At 45.1% G+C, this 22561-nt stretch overlaps 1 protein-coding gene and 1 long non-coding RNA gene across 9 annotated transcripts in view; one reads left to right on the forward strand and one right to left on the reverse strand.

Annotated features, from left to right (window-relative positions):
• Positions 1-15852: 15852 nt before the first annotated feature.
• On the forward strand, positions 15853-17953 carry LOC308468417. The gene is made up of 2 exons (XR_013981646.1): positions 15853-16424; positions 16484-17953. It is a non-coding gene; the product is annotated as an uncharacterized lncRNA (long non-coding RNA).
• PAK3 (p21 (RAC1) activated kinase 3) overlaps positions 17645-22561 on the reverse strand; it is an 84094-nt gene continuing 79177 nt past the window's right edge. For all 8 annotated transcript variants that reach the window (XM_080990544.1, XM_080990545.1, XM_080990542.1 and 5 more), the window contains one exon: positions 17645-20811. In XM_080990544.1, coding sequence (XP_080846670.1) covers positions 20722-20811 — 90 coding nt within the window. In that variant the 3' untranslated portion in view covers positions 17645-20721. The remainder of the gene's footprint in view (positions 20812-22561) is intronic.

A 22561-nucleotide genomic window follows, 5' to 3' on the forward strand; every position in this document is an offset into this window, starting at 1 on the left:
CTCTCCAGAGGGTTGACCCTTCAAAGTGGGGGTTATGCAGATGGGCAGGGGGATAATCAGCTAGAGGAATCTTCTTGGCAGAAGTTCCACTTGCAGAAGATCACTCCATTTTATTTCAGGTTACTTCCTCGCTCCCTTCCACTTGTTGGAGCTGGGAATTCCCATTTCCAGCCCCACCCCTAATCCGAGCCACCAAACCTCCTTAGAAAAAAGTATTGCCCCATTCTAGAAGAGCACCATAAGATCAGCACATTTCCAGGCAAAGGTGCCTTTGACCCAGGCCCAGCCCACGAGTGTGGAAGCCTCCAGGGCCGGCCCAATGCCCAAATAAAGATCTACATCAGGATCTGCTGCACCTGGGGATTCTGCCGTCCACGAGGCTTCACCTTGTCTCATGGTTGGGCCGTCCCCACCCCCCTCCCATCTCACCCTGCCACCTCCACTAATAGCAGAGAAGCACTGCTACCAGCAGCACCAGTTTCCAGAGACATATCACGAGATCTCCCCGAAAACCAGGGTGGGGTCAGGGGAGGTCTCTTCCTCCTTCCCATTTTCCCAACCTCTCTCCTATAGCAGAGATGTTGCCTCCCACTTCTCTGGTTCAGATTAACATTTGAGATGGAGAACGAATTGAAATTGCACAATCAGGATACAGGTGTACCTTATGAGCATGCCAAATTTGTATTCCAAACCAGGCAATTCAGAGATCTGCTGACATCGATTGTTAGCAGACCTTGCAGCTTGATGGAATTACCGTAGTTTGGAATAATCACTTGCAGTTCTTGGAGTTCAAATGCTTTATTCATGAAGAAACTACAGGATGAATAGTGAGGAGAGTGAGAAACAGAAGACATATTGTCTCAACAAGCTAGGGATGAATGATAAACAAAATGGCTCAGCTTATAGGGGTGGAGTTAACGTAAACAAAGAGGCTTACGAACAAGTGCGGCCAGATTGCTAGACAAACAGTGCCCTCGTGTGGTTTACAGTAACACATACATTAACTACAAACTCAAGAGAAGGAAATGTATTTGCTTTCCTCCAACGTGGGTATGCACAAGCTAGGGGAAAAGGGAACCCCCTGACCCTAAAGGACTTGCAATATAAATCTCAACAACAGCAGAGACACGAATGGGTGGGTAGTGGCAATGGTAACGATTAATGACTAATAGCAAGTGCATGTTCCTTAGTCTCATTTGTGGATGAGGACTAAACAGGTTAAGGATAACAGCTTCTCCAGAGCAGTCATCCTGATTCGTTTTGCACAAATTGTGCAGAATTTATAATATGCCCTCTGTTTATTGGGCATTTGCTCTGATTTGCTTGCAGGGGAATTATACACCTTCTCGTCAACCACTGGTTTATCACACACTTTTTGGTGCATATCCTCATCATTTTCATAACTGCAAAAAGTCATTTTTTTAAAAGTGTGTATCCTGGAGGCTCCTCATAGGTGCTGGCTGTCTGGGGCCCTGGGTGCCCGAGCACCCACAAAATGCCCCATGAAGGAGCTGGGCACCCACAAAATTTGGCACCAGGGTCATGCACGCTGCATGGCACCCACAACCCTAGACACCCACGGTCGCAGGGCCAAGCTGGCACTCCTGAGACTACTTATGGCTTCACAGCAAAGGTGGCCTTCACAGGATGTGAGAGGTGATGCTTGCCCTCTTTGGGAATTCTTTGAACAGTGTTGGAGTGTGGAGCAGGACCATGCTAATTAGCCCCACCCTATTATTGCACACCCCTCCCTTGCTATCTATACACACATCACCAATATCTGCAGCGAGGGAGGGCCTTTGAGCATATAGTTGTATATGTGAAGCAAGACAAGGATCCTTAAGAACAGAAGAAAAGCCCTGCTGAATCAGACCAGTTCCCCATCTACTCCAGCATCCTGTTTTTCTCCAGTTTAGACAGAACCCCTTTTTTGAACTTGACCTGTGATGACTCAAAAGGTCAAATCTTCTTGGCTTGGCACCTGACATATAGCTGGTAGTCTGCATTTGGCTAAGTGGGTCTTGATTTTTGCATTTTTTCAAACTGGGGCCTAACAAGCTGGTGGTGATTTGGGATTTTACTTTACTTTATTGAGCACTCGCCACCTCTGGAAGCACCCCCCCCCCCCGACTTGACAATGAAAGTAAAATCCAATAAAGTGAGGGCACAGATTTAAATATTTGCATTAATTCTCTTCATATTCCTCAACGTGCACTGAGAGCCAAATCACCTCTGATTCACCCTGTTTGGAGGCTCAAACCAGTAGATTAACTCTATTTTTGTCCTGATTGGCTTGTAAGTGTTAATCTGAATTGACTTGCAGCTGACCTCCTGGTGCCTCTGCTGCTGGCTGCTCACTGGTGGTTTGCAAGTGCTGAGCTGAAGCTGCTGTTTGCATTCCTAACAACTTTGATCCAAAGGGGCCTCCTGACCCTGCAAAGTCTGCATGGATGGCAGAGTTCCCCCATCACAGCAGGTCAGCACAGCTATGGCGTGGGCTGCTTAAATTCTGGGGATTTGCAGGATGCACATGTAAAGGTGTGCAAGGCTTCTTCTTCTTTTCCATTTCAGAATCCCATTCATTTTTGGTAGGAGAAGAAAAAAAAAAGAAGACTCGCTCACACTATGCATTTGAAGCACTCTTATACCACTTTAAGAGACACGGCTTCCCCCAAAGAATCCTGGGAACTGTAGTTTGTTAAAGGTGCTGATAGTTGTTGAGAGACTCTTAACAAAGCATAGTTCCCATAATTCTTTGCTTATGACCTGCATGTCCTATTATTTGTAGGCTTGAATTTCCCGATTCTTTTTTCTTTGAGTTTTAGGTTAGGCATTTCTTCATGATTCCACCCCCCCCCCCATTCAAAATCAGAAGCAAACAAGCTGGAGAGAGACTGTTTATTATTACTACTATTCCTTATTTATCAGTATTATATTTTTATCCAATCCACCTTTCCTCCAAGAAGCTCAAGGTGGCATTTGTGGGTCTCCTTTCCCCCCATATTATCCTCTTGACAACCCTGTGAGGTAGGTTAGGCTGAGAGAGTGTGACTGGCTCAGGGTGACCCAGCGAGTGTCATGGTTGATTTTAACCCTGGTTTCCCAGGTCCTAGTCCATGGGTAGGCAACCTATGGCCCGTGGGCCGGATGCGGCCCAATCGCCTTCTCAATCCGGCCCGCAGATGGTCCAGGAATCAGCATGTTTTTACATGAGTAGAATGTGTGCTTTTATTTAAAATGCATCTCTGGGCTATTTGTGGGGCATAGGAATTCATTCATTGTTTTTTTTCAAAATATAGTCCCGCCCCCCACAAGGTCTGAGGGACAGTGGACTGGCCCCCTGCTGAAAAAGTTTGCTGACCCCTGTCTAGTCCATTGAATACCCATCCATCTTATTCCATATCCAGGAAAAGAAATATGGAAATTAATAAGCAGGGTGGGGAAAAATAACCTTTTCTCGTATAAGGAGTCTCTTGCTAGCAGTCCTGCATGGCAGCTTTAAGACCAGATCAGGCTGCAATCCTGTAGGCTACATGCATTGACAAAACGGCAATGTTTCCGTGCTCCCTGCTTGCTTGCAAAGGAGGAGGATGTGGAGAGAACCAGAACAGGTGGGAAAGAATGTAACTTTTCTCCCAGCCGAGAAGCAGAGACCACTTGCAAACCAAAGTTAATACGCTTTTCAGTTTAATTAAGTGCCAACTGTTTTTAAAATTGCAATGCTCGTGCATTACAGGGAGAAAATCAGAACAATATGGCCACACCCTTGTGACTGTTCTTTTGCCACGCTCCTTGACATTGCAGCTGCAGCAGGTCTTGTGGGCAGCAGCCACCACTGTCAGAAATCCTCCAAGGCTTGATTTCCCCCTCCTTGGCTACGTGGGAACTACCGGTACATCCCATTAACGAATGCACGGGTGCAGTGACCAGTTGTGACCACACTATGGCAATCCTGTTCTATAGTTCACTGTCCACCCAGCTGCCTGAACAACTGTATTTAAGGCCACGTCCAGGCTGCTTTTATTTTCGAATGGGATTCAGTCACATAATGGTAAACTAATAATTGCACTCACTTGATTGGGAAGCACTGTGCAACAAAAAAACCCTTTCCCAACAAAAAAGATAAGACTTTTGCAGTAATGCATTGGGAAGCATGGAAAAGCACCTCTTGCCACTACAGGATCTAGTCTCCTGCAAATGAGTCAGGATGAATGCTCAATAAACCAGTCATCTGGAAGCACTCAGCGTTGTAATACTGAGATCCCTTGCGATATTTAGATCTAAGAAGCTCCAAAGAAGATGCTAAAACTTTCTTTTATTCTCACTGGGCTGAGGGTGAAGGACTTGGAGAATATCGTTCAGGCCTATATGGTTCAAGAGGGATCTTTGAGACTGAGCATCCCACTTCCAAACCAAACACATTAGCCCCCACACCCAGGGGCAAAGGAAGGCTAACCGACACCCAGTGTGGGGTGTTGGGGGCAGGGCAAACTGACCAGCGTTGTGTGCCCCGTACATAGCAGCGCTGTACATACGCCGCCAGGCTCTTTTCCGACAGTGCCACTCGAGTGCCGTGCGGACGGTGGTGGGATCTTCTGCTTGCGACGGCAGCGGCGGCAGAGGGATTCTCCACATGTGGCTGTGGCGGCATGATGGCAGTGGCTTGCGCTGCTGCACCCAGGGGCGGTGGGGCAAGCCTCCCGCAGGGTACCTTCTTGTCACCCCCTCAGAGATGGCACCCAAGGCAACTGCTCCCCCGCCCCCTTCCTCTACCACTGCCCACACCACACTAGGACTCAGGTTTGATTTCCTGTTTCTCTGCCATAGCAGTTTCTCTCCCATGAAGCATCAAAACCAACGAAGAGCAACAAAAAGAAATCATAAATGTATAGGTTAGGGTGTCAGGGGTGTGTTTTAGGCATTACTGGCACCATGACTGGCTAGTCATGCACCATTTTCTTACACACATACTGTTCTAGTAGTCATAGGAGTAGGATAGGAAGACACATGGCACCAACTCAGACCACAGGTCCATCTAGTTCAGTATTAACTCCACCAGCCAGGAAGAACATTTTGACGGGAAAAGCTGTTCAACAGGGGAACGGACTCCTTCAGAAGGTGCTGGACACTCCTTCATTGGAGATGTTTAAGCAGAGCTTGAATGGACAACAGTCATGGATGCTTTAGCTGAAAATTCTGTATTGCAGGGGGTTGGAATAGGCAGGGTCCCTTCCAACTCTACAGTTCTAGGATTCTATGAACCTGGAGTTCATATGTTGTTGGACTACAACTTCCATCCTCTTTAACTATTGGCCCTGTTGGATGGGGCTAATGGGAATTGTAGTCCAGAGTTATCTGGGCTATGATTTCAGACATGGCTATGATTTTTCCAGCCCTGGCAGAGATGATGGAGATTGAGCATGTAAACATTTACCTGCAATGCATGTGTTCTGCCACTGAGTTATGGAACTCCTGCTCCCCCTCGCAAAAATATGGAAAGTATGGAACATGCTGAATACCTTTATAGCTAAAATAGCGTAAATATGTGTACAGCTAGCTACTCCCATTGTCTACCAAAATTTGGCAGCATCTGCAACATCTTTTCATTGGCTTTTATAACTCACCTTTCCTCCAAGGATCTCAATGTGGCATACATGGCTGTTCCCCTCTCCAGTTTATCCTCACAACAACCCTGTGGGGTAGGTTAGCCTGAGATGGTGTCTGGCCCAAGGTCACCCAGTGAACTTCATGACCAAGTGGGGATTTGAACTCTGGTCTTTCAGGTCCTAATTCAGAACCCTAACTGCTACACCACAGTGGCTCTCCACTACACCACAAGAATCTCAGACAGTAATCAGGATGCTTATAGACCAATTAAATGAGAGTGTTTGAGCTGTTCCACTTGGTACCAATTCACTTTGCTGGAAATCTTTGTGAACCTGATACAGGCCACTGTACATGTTACATTAATGAAGGGTGGGGGGGGGGACATCTCAGGCCCATGCATGACATTTGACCCTGTCGACAGGGTGAGCTCCCGTTGCTCGGTCCCAGCTCCTGCCAACCTAGCAGTTTGAAAGCACGCCAAAGAGTGCAAGTAGATTAATAGGTACTGCTCTGGCGGGAAGGTAAATGGTGTTTCCGTGTGCTGCTCTGGTTTAGCCAGAAGCGGCTTAGTCATGCTGGCCACATGACCTGGAAAAACTGTCTGCGGAGCGGACAAATGCCAGCTCCCTCGGCCTGTAAAACGAGATGAGCGCCACAACCCCAGAGTCGTTCGCGACTGGACTTAACTGTCAGGGGTCCCTTTACCTTTAGCAAATCTTCAGGACTCTTTCCCAGGCCACACCCTCTCCTCTCAGGCCACACCTCTCACCAGCCCTGCTTCATGCTTAACTCAAGTGCTTTTGGCTAGTGAAAGTGTGCTTTTGAACTGTGAAAATGCCACTCTTATGAGCTAGTTAGGCTGCGAGAGATTGATCCAGGTCATGCAATGAATTTATGGCCGAAGATGGGTCCAAACTCAGGTCTCTACAGTTCTAGTCCATCTCTCTGACTAATATACACTCCCTTTACCTGTATGCTCATTTATGAAATGTTGAACGATATGCCACAGTGGCACCTTCAAACCTGGAACCAGTCTTGATTCTCCCTCTTCCCCGCCCCTCTCTAACATGCAGCAGCAGACTCATATACGGAGGGGACACAGTCCATTGGTATTTAAATTTTTTATTTGCAATACTTTAGGTCCAAGTTTCAAACTGCAATTTTTATTTTTATTTTATTTTTACACTCAAGACACTGTCATGCACAATCCATAATTTCAATGTTCTATTGCTTCAACCACAATTGAAAATAACTTAAAATATTGGAAACGAGGGGGAAAATCTTTATTTTCATTTTATTAAAAAATGGATGCTGATGTCAGAAAGCTGAATCCATGCCATCAGCACATTTACAAAGGAAAGAATGCTTTATTCTTTTCTTTTAAAAAAGTATCTCTTAATCCAAAGTTACAGAAGAATTTCACTACACAATTTTTCTTTTTTCCTTTAAAGAAATAATATGTTTAAAATAAAATAAAAGAATGTACAGCAAAATGTTAAACAGTGGAAATGTAGGTTATTTTCTGTTCAATTTTCTTTTCTTTTGGAAACCCTGAAAATAAACCCCATAGGCAACACTTGTGTCACACACACACACAAAAGATCAATCCTGTCAAGCTTGCAATTTTCTTTTTAACCTCAATTTGCCCAGCACAGATTTTCTTTTCTTTTTTGCAACTTCAACAGTACAGATCAGTCTGATCTAGCTAGGAATTTTTCATATACAGAAACAGACTTCCAACCTGGTACTTCACCATGGTTGGAGGAACTTAGCAGGTTGGTGCTAGAGGCACAACTCCTCAGCCTGAGCCAACGGACAAGGTTATGTTGTGTTACTTTGAAGTCCCACCAATCAAATGTGCTGTCACTGGATTCAATAGCTCGTCCCCCATTCCACACCAAACACTGATTGGTGGGATTTCAGCCCTGCTGTTTGTTTGTTTTTTAAGGCTATACATACCTAGCCCTGGACTTACCACTCATATTCTATTAGATCGGAACCATCATATTTCTAGCATGCTTTGTCTAGGTGATAAACAAACAATCATAAGTGCTTGATTTTTGGGGGGAGGGAGGCTTTAATGAAATCTACAAGCCCCATCCCCTGACCCCCACTTCTTTTACCCATATTATGGCCGCCCTGTAAAATTCTAAAAACAGTAGCTAAGGGAACCATCACAAAAAGCATTTTCATTTACCCTCTTAGAGCCTGACTGAAGAGGTGCTTCACACATTATGGGTTTCCCACACAGAAATAATCCTTGCACATCGGGAAAGTGTGTTTCCTGACCATCTGCAGGCTGTCGTTTTGCTTCCAGACATGTACTTATAGCCAAGTGTGCCTGTTGCACATCACAAGTTATAGTTTCCTACGTATTTTCCCCTCTACATCCATGGGGCTTTATCTCAGGAAAAACAGCCCAGATATGTGAAATAACACTGTAAAGTCATGGAGTCACCATTTTAGAATATAGGCACATAACAATCATGCCTGCTCTCTCTCTCTCTCTCTCTCTCTCTCTCTCTCTCTCACACACACACACACACACACACACCACAGCACAAATGTGCTTGAATGGTACCTCACCCAAATTACAGAGTCTTGAACCCCAAGTGACCTGTGAAGCATTTCCCCTTCTGAAATCCTCTTTCTTGCCCCTGGAGCCACTATCAGATATTTTAGTTGCTTACCTACCATCAGAATAATAATCTACTCCAGCTCCCAGATATGGGATTTGCAACATAAATGGTGGTCACTGTTTGCCATCATTTCTAGTCTCATTTCACCAAAGTATCCATTCCATTCTCTACAGCTAAAGTCAACCCTTATTATTCCACAAATGTGTCCTTTTGATTTCACTTTTCATCACTTAACGGTCAAAGCCACCATTGATTTTCACAGTGTTGGTAGAAGTGATGACTCAGATTCCTGCTTTGGCCTCAAACAGTGTGTGCAAGAAAGAGGTGGTCGCCCTGCCCCTGAGACCTAAAATATATCTATACCACAAGCATAAACCAGTCTTATACCAATACATAACTGCCATTGCTTCCCCCACGGATGCTTGGAATTCACATTTGGTGTGGACATTGAAAATTATTCCTTTGAGAGCAGTTCCAGACTCCCTCAGATTTTCCCAGCGTTCTTTGTTGAATTAGGATGCAAATATTAAACTTGGCTTAAACATGTAGCATAGACAATTAAACTTGACCCTGAACTCCTCAAGCAAATGTCCCATATATAAACTATGGTCATGTTCACACCATACATTTAAAGCACACATAAAGCACATGGCTTCACCCAAAGAATCCTGGGACCTGCACTTGTTAAGGGTAATTGGGATTGTAGCTCTGTGAGGGGTAAACTACAGTTCCCAGGATTCTTTGGGTGATGCCATGTGCTTTATGTGTGCTTTAAATGTATGGTGTGAACATGACCTACAGTATTCTGCTTTGGCCCATTTGCTTGGTCTTCAACTACTGTATCTTGGAATGTAGCATGACTTTGGAGAATTAGGCCTTCCTAACAGTCACTTCCATGCCTTATGCTGCCACCTGGTAAAATCACTGCTAAGCTTGCTCAATCACAGCACCAATGGTTTGCCTCTAACTATAATAAATTCAGGCAAACCAAGCAGCAAATATTCTGTCATATAAGTCATGTTTTCATTTAAAAAGATCAGGCCAGTATAATTCTCCTCCGGCTTTCTATACAATGCCAGGATCATTTGCTTGGGAGAGATCTCAGCTCAGGGATTCTCAGAAACTACAAATGATGGTCTACCGCAGAATTCTTGTGCACTTGAAAGATGGCAGTGATACCAAGCCACAGCTCAAAGGTGCAACTTTTAAAGCAGACAGTCCAAAGAGAAAGAAAAGAGTAAGCTTGACCATTGTGTTACAACTTGCTAGATGGTATGACGTTAGCAGCCACTGAGGACTGAGGGAGGAAAGAAGAGAGGCCAAAGGGCAGAAGCAAATCAGCTTAGGAAAGGCAATAAAGGTGAAGAGATTGTTCTTCACACAACCATCTTTGAAACTGGTCCACTGGCTGTTTCCTTAAGGTGATGAAGACCTGAGAGCTACTCGGGGAACGTAAGAGGAGCTTCTCCTCACTCACATACCTTGTTAACAAAAGACCCTGACATCATATTACCTAGATGATTTGAATTAACTTAAAATAATTTATTCTTTCCCCAAATGCAAAAACAAACAAGAAGTTGAAGACATTGGGTGGCATACAGTGTTGCGCTGAGCTAAAGTCACTAAGCGGTATACTTGTTCTGCCGGCGAAATGTTTTGAGTCTGTGGAGCATTGTTGCACAGCAGAATGCATAAGAAAGTTGCTGATAACTTCGTGGCACTATGGATTGCGCAATCTGTTGGCCAACGAGTTTTCGCAGCTGCTGTGTTGTGCAACATTAAAACTCATCCATCTGCCAGAACAAGATCCCTTGCACCAGTGGACAGAGAGAGCTGGATGCAGACCATTGCCCCTTGCGGCATCCTTCAATGTTCATGCTCACAAATCTTGGGAAATTAAAAACACATAAGAGGCAAAGAGCTGCCTTGAGCATGGCTGTGGGTGGAATGTTCCCCTTTAATTTATCTGCTTTGAAAAAAGCCAGTTTACAATGCTTGAAAGTCCATTCTCTTTCTCAGCTGATTTCCAATGCCTTATTGCGCTTGGCCAGGTAGGCCTTGAATAAGACTTAACACAGAACATCAGAAGCTCTAAATGTGGACATTGCTGAAGAAGCAGAGGCAGTTGCATCTAGCACAAAGAGACACCACCAACAAGCAAGTTTAGTCATCCAGTAGTGTAGGATATTTTCCCCCTTACGAAAAGGCAAGTGCAAAGAAAACAGTCCTCTAGAAGTTGCAAGAGTAATTTTCTGTGAAATCACAGTGACTGGGTACCAATGAGTTTTATGCAGTCCATGTTTTCTTTGATGTCAGATTCTCCACCATGCAAAGGATTGCTGAACAGTAGGAAATGTCACAGACAATGATTAAGTTTAATTGGATTTAAGGAGTATAGAAAGTTGCACTGCACCAGGCCAGACCATTATTGCCCAGCCAGCCTGGTTTTGCTTTCTCTGACTAGCTCTTCCCAAATCCTTTGTGGCTAGAGATTCAACTTCCAGATTGAAATGTACCCGCCCCCCCTCTCTTACATCAACACCACAGCCCAGTTCTTAATAAATTAAAGGTGGTCCTTCATGTCATTCATCAGGAGCAATAAGAAGATTTTGGCTTCAAGACCTCTGAAAATGTCAAGCTGGAGATTGGAAACTTGAGCAAAATACCAGGTTGGATTCTTATTAAGCATACATTGGCTGTCAAGCACAATCTTTTCTCCCACCTCTTGAATGGAATATGAATATCCCTGATCCAATCTCCTAAGAATGTGGTACTGCAAGAGAGGAGTTCTGCTCCTTTTAGTAAGCAACTTGCCCTCAACTGATTCCAGCACTAGTTGAGCACAAATACTAGTTCCATACAATAAGTAGTGGCCCAGACCGGGGTGTGGATCCCCAGCCACATTGGGGATGGATCCCCAGATGCATTTAGCTAGTTATATGGGACCCAGATGAAGATCTCAACACAGCTGGAAACGTGCAGCTACATTGGCTGGGAATGCAGTCCAGTAGCTTTCTACCCTCTGCAAATCTCCCTTGCTGGATTGGGGCAACTGTGCAAATCTATTGAGAATACCCAGCAAATAACAAAAATAGTTCAATGGCTTTAGAAGTTATTCATCAGATTTTTGTTGTTGTTGTTGCAAAAAACAGTCTTTCTGTGAACAACGCACTCCACCCCCCCAAACACACACACAGCAGAATGTAGGCTAGATTCAAGAAGGAAGGATAAGAGCTATCATTTGATCTCTTCAGAATTTGGAATGTGTTGTACTCCGAAGGGAAACAGAAGAAAATGACTAGGGCAGAGGCTCAACCACTTGTCTTGGAGAAACCCAGTTTTATAGACAGGACAAACAAACACTTGAGATCACCTGTATACAATGAGAAGCAGCCAACCGGTAGCCAAAGGTGGAAAATAAACACGTACATATTTACAAGAACAGACCAACACAAACAGGATGATAAGACAACCACAGTCTGACATTACCACCCACTCCTTTGAGCCTGTTGAGGTCCCTCAGGCTTTTGCTCAGACATACGTAGGCGACTCAATAAGTCACAAAGAGACTTCCCTCCTTTTGCCTTAAACAATCTGTTCTATGTTTGTCAGAGTTTCCCTGATTATACTGCTAGCATTTTCCTGTACCGGGACCCCTTGAGGTCAAGGATAGATAATGTGCCATTTCCCCATCCCCATATTGTATCATCACGGGGGAGACTGGGCTAATTAGCAATTGTACAATATTAGCTATGTCTGAGTGCCACATAAGTGTTTGTTGTTGGGTAATGGTTTCCGGTAATAAGAGCTAATGAGTAGTGGTGTCTCATTCCAGAATGGCTTCTTACAGGCTTGGCCTACACAAAAGAGCAGCTGAAGTGGTGTAACTGCTCCTGGACTATGCCATTTGGGAAATTTGAACTCCTCTGTCTGTCTGTCTGTCTCTCTTCATACACACAAAACACACTCAGACAGAATCACAACTAGCAAGTTCAGGTAAAAGTCTAGGCTTCGGAAGCTGCATCAGAACCATGGAACTGTAGAGCTGGTCCAACCCCCTGTCATGAAAGAATCTGAATGCACAAGTCCCCCATCCAATTTGAAACCATACTGGATCCTGCTTAGCTTTGCAAATGTGATAGCAGTTTTATTGCCTTATACTGAATCAGATTATTGGTCCATTCTACGACTGGCAGTGGCTCACCAATGTTTCAGGCAGGGAACATCCCTGGTCCTACCTAGAGATGGTGAGGATTGAACCTGCATGCAAAGCAGATGCCCTGCCACGGAGCTAGAGTGCCCGATTATCCCTGATGCAGAGAGTCCTTACTATAGGGGAGAATATTCAGTCATGATGCAGACCACCATCAGCAAACTATAGCTGCGCAGTCCACAAACTTGCTGTTTGTGTAGTCCGGCCATCATGACAGAGTTTTCACAGGCTCTGTGTTATCAAGTTAGGATTTAAATTTCCTCAGGATTTACAAGTGAGGACAGCTTTGCCCATATAGAATGAGCTTCCTCTAAGGTATGCTTTAATCACCCTGAGAGATGGTGGCTAAGAGACTGACCTGAGGTGATAGTCACCCAAAGTTTACTTAGAATAAATCCACTGAAATTAATTGAGTCATGTGAAACTTAGCTGAATACCATCCCTGGTTTTTATTCACACCTGCTGATCCTCTGGAATTAATGCCATACAAGAAGGATATCTTGTGGCCCCAATGAACTAGAGGGCCCCAAACACAGTGGTGCTGGCCTACCATATTTTGAGTAATACATGCTATCATCTGAACGATGGGGGTGGGGTGGGGTGGGGTGGGGTGGGAGAGGATGGTACTTTAAGGTGACAAGGGATAAGTCCTTCTCTATCATTCCCACATCTGTGGAACATCCTCCCACTGGACTGAGGCCAAACCTCTATGCTGTGAGTGGTTTTTTGTTTTTTTGAAGGCTATGGAGTCTTATCTGTTTCAGCAGGTCTTCCAGGCCTGATGTTTGTCAGCTGGGTGATGGTCTGATTTGATTACTTTCCCCTGCCCCAATTCTTTATGGTTTAAGTGTTGATTTGTAGCATTCAAAGTTTTAAAGCTGTGTACTGTTTTATACTATGCACTGCTTTTAACCTTTTGTTTTGACGTTAAGCAGTTCTGGATGGACATTGGTCCAGAAAAAGTGACCTGAAAATATTTTAAATTAATCAGATAATAATAATAATTTTTGAAGTCCAGAGTCTAAGTGTGTCACCTGCACACGGCTATGTTGTCACCATTAAAAAATGGTAGAAAATTGAAAGCAAAAAAAATGAAGACACCACAGCCACCTTATGTAAATGAATAAATCACTCAAAGGTTCAGTGCCGCATGCTGTGACAGAGGGAATTTATGTGGAGGTCAGACCACTGTTCCCTATGAGGAGGGGCTAAAGTCTAAGGGCACAATCCACCCTAAAGGTCTCCTAGGCAACTTCCTTTGCAAAAGGGATATTGAACAGATCACATTTGCTTATGCGGGGCTTTCAGAGGTACATTTCACAGGTGCACAAGAAACTGCCTTATGCAGAGTCAGGCCATTGGTCCAGCTACCTCAGCAATGACTGGAAGCAGCTCTCCAGGGCTTCAAGCAATAGTCTTCCCCAGCTCAACATGGGAAATGTCAAGGATTGAACCTGGGACCTTCTGTGGGTATAGCAGATGCTCTACTACTCATCCATGACCCTTCCCTGTGGCATGTGTCCACAGGACTTAATTTTTAAAAATAGATGCTAACAAGAATTGTGATGTATCACTTAGGGCCAACCCAATGCAGGGTTTGGAGTGCTGTGGAGTGCTAGGATCAGGGAATGCATGATGATGAGTCAATGGATGAACTTGTGCCAACCAAACCACACAAGAGGCAAGGACCTTGTGCATCAACTAACTATTTGGTGTGGGAAATTTGAGGGGCTAATTTTGACCACTCCTCTCCCTTTTCCCCCCAGGAACAGCTGGATCCCAGTGTATTTTTCTTTTGTTTTTAAAAATGGGGCTACATACTTGTAGCCATGCCTGTTTTGAATGCAGCCTGCTGGATTAGGGAAAGAAGAGAGCTTGATCTGGACAGTTAGGGTAGCCAAATGAATATCTCTTAAAAAGTAAAATGAAATTTTAGGCCTATGAATTGAAACAGACCTACATCTGAAAAGTCTGTGCTAATGCTATTTTGCATGTGCAGGTAGTATTGTTTGATTGGACAGTTTTGTTATCATCCACATTTAGGTGCATGAAGGAGAATGTAAAATAAATGGACGGGAAAATGAAACATATGCAAATGTATGCAAAGCATTTTCTTTTCAATATGGATAAGAAGGGGTGAAATGCACTTTGGAAAAAGGGGTGTGTATGTCATATTACTCCTGAAGCTTGAATTACTGGATGTTAAGGAAGCCTGAACTGTGCCATGTCACTGAACATGCAACTGATGTCAATTTTAAATGAGCTGCCATCTTCCAAACCTCCTGGTTTGGAAAGCCTGAGCCCACTATGAGCTAAGCCAGACACATTTGGACATTTAGGCTTGGCCTAATGATAGGTTTAAGGGACGCGGGTGGTGCTGTGGGTTAAACCACAGAGCCTAGGTCTTGCCAATCAGAAGGTCGGCGGTTCAAACCCCCGCGACGGGGTGAGCTCCCGTTGCTCGGTCCCTGCTCCTGCCAACCTAGCAGTTCGAAAGCACGTCAAAGTGCAAGTAGATAAATAGGTAGCACTCCAGCGGGAAGGTAAATGGCGTTTCCGTGCGCTGCTCTGGTTCGCCAGAACAGCTTAGTCATGCTGGCCACATGACCCGGAAGCTGTACGCCGGCTCCCTCGGCCAATAAAGCAAGATGAGCGCCGCAACCCCAGAGTCCGCGACTGGACCTAACATTCAGGAGTCCCTTTACCTTTACCTTTTAATGATACGTTTGGCCTAGTGCCATTCCTTCCTGATGTAACTTCGGCACTTCCCTTCCCCTTCCAAACTTACAAAGTGGCTGAAATATTGAGGACAACAACCCTCAGTATTGCCTTGGCATTGTCTCAGATAGAAAAATTTATGGGATCTACATTTTGTGTGGAGTAATCAAGATCAATGGGAACTATTTCTTCAATGGGTTGTTGCACTTGCAATGTTACTGCAAAAGCTCACGGGAGTGCCCTACCTGCAAGGATCTATGGCTAACATGGGTCTTAGCATCTTCCATGGGACACAATGAGACCTTATATTGAAATGGAACTTAATATAGGCCCAAGTCAAATAGGGCCTAATTTATTTGCAATGACCCCATTCCAAATCAAACCTGGAGGTTGGGGGAATTGATCTATCATTGCTTGTAGGCCTTTGTGGGAACTCTAGGTGGCCGGGTCACCACATGAGAACATAAAAAGAGGCCTACTGTATCAGACCCCATTCTCACAGGGGCCAGCCATATGTCTATGGGAAGCCCACGAGCAGGACCCAAGTGCTCCAGTATTCTCCCCACCTATGATTCTTAGCAACTGGTACACTGCCCTCCCGCAACAGTGGAACTGGGTCACAGCCATCATGGCTTGTACTCATTTCTAGTGTGAATTTAACTAAGACCCCTTAAATTTGTTATTATATAATAAGCACATTCTGTAGTTTTAAGTGTGAGCTGTGTCAAGTACATCCTCTTTGCTTGTACTGAATCTATCAATATTCAGTGTGCCCCAATGTGATGGCTATGTTATGCCTCCAAGGTTGGAAGCTGTAATGCTTCCCTGGAAACCAAAGGAGGAGTGCTTCTGTGCTTATAGGTATCCCACAGGCACCTGGTTGGCCATTGTGGGAACAGGACACTGGATGAGATGGACCACTGGCCTGATCCAGCAGGAACTCTCCTTATCTTCTTAACACTGAGTGTGACTCAACACTAAGTGTGACCCAATATTAGCTTCTTAAACACTGACCCATGACATTTTGCTGCATGAAGAAGACCAGATGGCAACCACCACCACTCATTCCATGTTCAGAGGCTGGGAGGTGAATTTTTATTCAGGACGGGCAATGGGATAGTGTGCTTGAGGGTAGCGGGCTCACTTAATGGACACAGAAAAGATTGCATGGTAAGCACACAGTTCTGCCCTGCGCACTTCCAGCATCAGCTGCATGATGCAGCCGGCCCACTCTGTCTGCAGGTGCTGTAGCATGTGGCCAGCTGCAAAGAAGAGAAAGGCAGGCACCTGGTACTAAGGCCTGCAGGCCAAATTAGGCCAAGAACGTCTCCCTGTTTTGTCCAGGTGATGCTCACCTGCCCTACACCAGATATCTTATTTGTCAGGTATGGGCTAGCTTAAGAGGTGGCAGGGCTCAAAGGGGATTTACAGGCATTGTCAAACAACTGATCAGCACAGCACTATGGAAAAACAAGCCGCCTGGTGTTGTGATGTCAGATGATTGGCAGGGGTTGACCCCACCCACCTGTCAGACTTGGCCCACGGGGTGTGGGGGAGATAAGGATCCAGTCCCTCCCCCCACTCCTGCTCTAAATCCAGTGGTATCAAAATATTTCATATTAGGAGGATTTAGATGTTGGTACACAAATATGAGCATGGAGAGTTTGCTTGTGGGTGGATGCACACACACACACACACACACACACACACACACACACACACCCCTTTTCATCCACAATGCATGTATCTTCTAGACCCTCACAGTGGTGTGACGAGAATGTCCTCTATAGGTTACAGATTGTGGGAACTGAACTTTCCCTACCTGGATCAACAATGGATTTGGTATTTCAAAAGTAACGCTGCCCTTTTGTTGGAGGTTCTGGCAACGGACCCAGTTGGAGAACCTGGCAGGTAAGGGCAAAGGAAGGTTCTGGAAGGTTGTGGGTAGGAACCAGGGAATAATCTAGACCAATCTTCATCAACCTGATACTTCCTACTACCATCCACACTATCCCCCAGCCAACAGAACTATACAGGCTAGGGTGGGTAGGAGATGAAGTCACAGGTGGGAATTCAATGTAGTGCTGTGTTAAAGTCCCTTAGTGGTGCACTGGTTGCCCTAGTGGAATGGCTGTTGTGATAGAGATGGTGCAGGAAGCCAGTATGGTTCTCGTGGCTGATTGCACAACATATTCCTGTAGCCCTGATCCCACCTTTTGCACAAGAAGCTTCTGCTAGCACAAATGTTGTGCTCGTTTCATATTCTGCAACCATTATTCTTGCCCTTAAGCTATCGCAACAGCCCTAGTGCTGGAGGCCAGAGAATATCGAACCTTTAACGTTCTGGAGGATACCAGTTTGGCAGAGCCTGATCTAGAGAGTAATGTCACCACCAGGGAGGAATCTTGAAGATGAGGGATGGAGCCTGACAAAGACCGGAGCTCATGAGGTTATCAGACCTCAGTGCTAATTTGCTGGCAAAACAGTTTTTATTGGATAGATTAGTAAAATAGTGGGTGATTGACACTTTGGCCCATTTCCCAAATTACAGAGTGTCCTTAAGCAGCAATGCATCTTTCTACAGTCAAGTAAAATAAAAAATATATCTAGATATCTAGGCAGATTTAAAATAAAATTAAAATCTAGAAAGTTGCCACATTGTTTTCCAGAGGGACCCCGATCCCCAATAGAGCAACATCTTAGCATCAGCAGAAAGAGAGTTATCATAAAAAATGCAGCACTTCTTCAGCACAGTCCCCATGAAACAAAGACAGAAGGCGGCAGCACTGTTGCTGCCACCAATGGGCAACATTAAGAACAGTTACAACACAGAGAGCGGCACTGAACTAGAATGGAGAATGGCTGAGATGGGATGAAATGCACCCAAAGGTGGATACAGCATGTCAAATGGGGCACTTCCAAGAGATGATGACTGTCCCTGCCTCTGAAAAGCATAAACATCAAAAATTTAAACCTATTGCCCTCTTCCTCCTCCTTTTGTCTTCCTCCCTGGACTGCAAGCAATCTCCCGTCTGTACACACTCCCAGCAACAGCAGGCTTAGCACTGCCCACAGCACTGTTCTTAAAATAAGGAACAAGTGGAAGTAGCTCACTGCACAGCCACTCTTGCTAACTTCCCAACAGGTTGCTGTTGCTCACTAGGAGGGAGAGATGGTGGGGAGGTCAGCATTGGCTCCACCAATGTGTTTGCACCATGCTGACTTCTCCACCGCCTCACTCTTCCCTCTCCTGGAAAACAACAGTGACCCACTTGCCAGTAGGCTAGAAAAGCAGCTTCACCCCCCCCCCTCCCAGCAAGTCACTTCTGGCAACAAGTAAGACTATCCACAGCCTGGGCAATTCCTGTACTTTTAAGAGCAGCTTGATGCACAGGAATCAGGAGGTGAAGCTTCTCAGAGCACAGAGACAAGTATGATTATCCATTGCTAATTTCAGCAGACTGAGCTGCTCTCAGAAATGCAGGGGTGGGGAGGAAAGGCAGTAAAATATCTGGCAACTCTAGAAATAAGGATTCCAAACCAACCTTTTTTTCTTTCTTTCTTTTTGAGAAAAGATAACTAGATCTGCCCAACTCAGGTTGGAGGAAACAGAAAAACTAATTGTTTAAACAAAAGCTAATATGCTGCTTTAACAAATATTCACAGTCGAAGCTAGACTGCAGGGAGTCTAGATGTTCAAGATTCAATCTTCTGCAATTCAGGTCACAGATCACAACAGGCTTGTGGGAAGAGAGAAGAAAGAAATCTTCCCACCAAGCTGTATACTGCTGCAGTTCCTGTTGTCTTAACTACTTATTTTCAGTCACATTTCCCATTCTGCATGGGCGGTAATGTTCAAGAAGGCCGAACCTTACAGTAGACACAACAGTCTTGTGGAATTCTTCATTATTATTAGCCCCTTTCCAAAGCCTATTCAATGGGATTGCTAGATATGCAGTCTGGTGGCTTTCAGTTTTCTAGGGGAAATGACAAATTCCATTAACAGCATCATAATGAGAATGGATTTCCCTTAGACTAGAGACAGGGAACCTGCAGTTGAGTTGAGTTGAGCTCCCACTCCCATCAAAAGAAGAGAAGAGGAAAAAGAGTTTGGATTTGATATCCCGCTTTATCACTACCTGAAGGAGTCTCAAAGCGGCTAACATTCTCCTTTCCCTTCCTCCCCCACAACAAACACTCTATGAGGTGAGTGGGGCTGAGAGACTTCAAAGAAGTGTGACTAGCCCAAGGTCACCCAGCAGCTGCATGTGCAGGAGCGGGGAATTGAACCTGGTTCACCAGATTACGAGTCTACCGCTCTTATCCACTACACCACACTTGCTCTCAGCAGCCATTGTGATGAACATGACTGCTGGTCATGGATGGTGGGAGTTGTAGTCCGACAACATCTGGAGGCCCACAGATTCCCCATCTTCCTCCTAGATTCAATTACACTAACATTATATGAGATTCTGTCCTTCAAGGCAGCACCATCATGGATGGAGGTGATGGCCTGCCTTGTTGCTGTCCTGAAATCAAAGGGAATTTCTCCCAAGTTTGTGTGTGTGGTTAGCACTGGGGTGTTATCTTAAACTGGGGACAGTGAGTCCAGTTCCACCAATCTATGGAGCAGCTATGGAATAAGAAGCAGAAAGGTGGCCTTCTGTTTCAGTCCTTCGGAGAGGAGCTGCTCAGCATTATGGAGAAGCGAATGGACACCAGGCAAGAATGGTCCCACTGCCACATACTCACAACAGCAGTGTTACATAAATGTGGTTTATATGATTCTATTTGTCTGTTTTGCTTTGGGAAGGGAAAACTCACCAACACAAAAGCACCAATATTCATGACACCCTCGCCAGGCTGTCCAGGAATGCAATCGCTATCTGTATTCTGTATTTCGAAGCATAAACTCTCAGAGAGGATGCTGAGACTGACCTGCTTCTTGATTTAGTATTAATTTTTCTTTCTTTCTTTCTTGACCCTCAGGGCCCCTTATATTTCTATGGTTCTATGATTCTTTCTTTTTCTTTTGGTTAAATAAAGCAAGCTCCTTCATGATCCTCCTCATCTCATGACAAGCAAACAGACCAGTGGTTTGCAAACAGTTTGGGTCTCTCCCAACAACCAGGGTGAAAGAGGCCACAAATTCAGCCCCCCTTGCCCCACAAAAACAAAAAACAAAAATCAAAAACGGGGAGGGCAGGATGTTTGGGCCTATCACTTCTGCCTGGTTGAGTGCTGGTTGGGCTGTGCCATCGGTGCTCTGGAAACAGCCAAAAGAGCACAGAGGCTTCCAGTCCTGCCCCTCTCAATCAGGCTCCCATTCAGAAATAAATTGGGGAATTGTAGAGTGGGAAAAAGATACGTGATAGGTTTCTTTTCCAGGGGAAGGGGCAGAAGGCTGCTGCCTCCCTCCCTCCCCCCGTGGACTGTGAGAGTGTCGGTTTCTGCCTGCCCATCCTCCGGCAGAAGAGTCTGAGGCTCTACTTAGTATTTGTCCAGTCTTGCCGTAGAGGAATTGGGCACACGCGGCTCAGCGCTCTAGCGACTACTGTTCTTTATGGCCTCCTTGGCTGCGATGATCAAGGGAGTCAGGCTGGAGAGCGGCTTGGCCAGTTTTAAAAACGGGTGCTGAAAGGAAGAAGAAAACTGTTATTTATCTGACAGGCGGACAGACAGGTGGCTGGCTAGACAAGCAAAATGTTGCAGTGCATCCTCTCTCCTAGGAGGAGTGCTCCTGTTCAGGGTTCTAGCCAGCAACTCCCTGAAAGCAGGACATTCTGCTCCTCTGCCATGCTATTTTCTTTTCTTTTCCAACAGTCACCACATTCCATCGTTACTGAGCATGCTCAGTCCCCACTGGGCTGTTTGGAATGGTTGTTGTGGTTGGGGGTGGTCCCCTTTGCGTTTTTTCTAAAAGTTTTTCTTTGTTTTTTGTCTGCAAACTTAATTATTTGTTTCTGTTTATGTATTGCTTCCTATGAAATATCTCAAAGCGATTTAGCAGTAAAAAGCATAGGCAATAAAAGCATATATAAAACCATTTCATTATACACACACACACACATATTAAAAAAAAAATTAAAACATTATCCACACCCAGCATACTGGCACTTAGTATAAACCAACTTCCTGTGTTCTTGGGTCAGAGCATTGGTCCATCAAGCTCAGTATTGTTTATGCTGCCTGGCAGCAGCTCTCCAGGGTTTCAGGCAGGCAGTCTCCACCAGGAGATGTCCGGGATTGAATCAGGGACCTTCTGCATGCAATGCAGGTGCTCTAATCATTGAGATACAGCCCTTCCCTTTTGTTTCTGAGTGGGTCAGTTTTGGCTAGAATCCTGATGGCACTGTGCTCGTTTTTCATGTAAGTGATACTTCCTGTTGCGCTTTATCCTGCAACCACTTCTGGACTTCAGTGGTCTGCACTTGTCTGGAAAAATTCCATCCTACCAGGCATCATCTACACATGTGATAACTGGCACTTCAATGCATGTGTGAGTGAGGCACTAGAAATCTAACACCGTAAGCAGAGCTTTCATATCACCCAGTGCATGCAACAGAACCAGCTACCATGTTTAAGATATTGAAGCTAATATACTTCCACATCTGTAATTGAGAGATGACAGTATTTTGCCACTCTGCCCAGCTAATACACCGAGAAGGGGTCTTGTTATCTGGGCAACCCAGGAACTCCATATACACTGTCCAGGCTTGCACCCTGGAGAGGTCACTATCTGGTTTGAATTCACCCCTGGAGGCACACTCCACTGTCTCTCAAGACAGACAGATGCCAACCACAACCACTTCCAAAGCCACTAGATGTTCATGCATGAGTGTAATTTTTGAATAGGGTGAATACACATAACACCCAGATGTTGACAAGGTGTATACGAACATTAGACGGGCATATGAGGTCAAGACCTTGGCGCACCTCGGTGGTTCAGATCATGTGTCCCTGCTTCTGACACCAGTATACACACCCCTCAGGAAACAAGGCCAGATACAAACATGGATGGTTACGGTGTGGCCTGAGGGAGCCTCTCAGCAACTGCAGGACTGTTTCCAGGAGACCGACTGGAATATCTTCGACCATCAAGATCTAGAAACTTATACATCAACGGTCCTGGATTATATTAGATTCTGCACAGCAAATGTCACCAGGGAAAAGTATGTTAAGTTGTATCCGAATAGGAAGCCCTGGATGACAGGAGAGGTTAGGAGATTATTGAAGGCCAGAAATTCTGCTTTTAGAACTGGGGACCGGGTATTGTATGGCATAGAAAGAGCGAACTTGAAGAGGGGTATCAGGAAAGCAAAAGCGGAGTACAGAGGAAAAATTGAGGACCATCTGAGAAATCATGATACTAGACAAATGCGGC

The sequence above is a fragment of the Podarcis pityusensis genome, assembly GCF_964106645.2.
Source record: "Podarcis pityusensis genome assembly, chromosome: Z".
NCBI lineage: Eukaryota > Metazoa > Chordata > Lepidosauria > Squamata > Lacertidae > Podarcis > Podarcis pityusensis.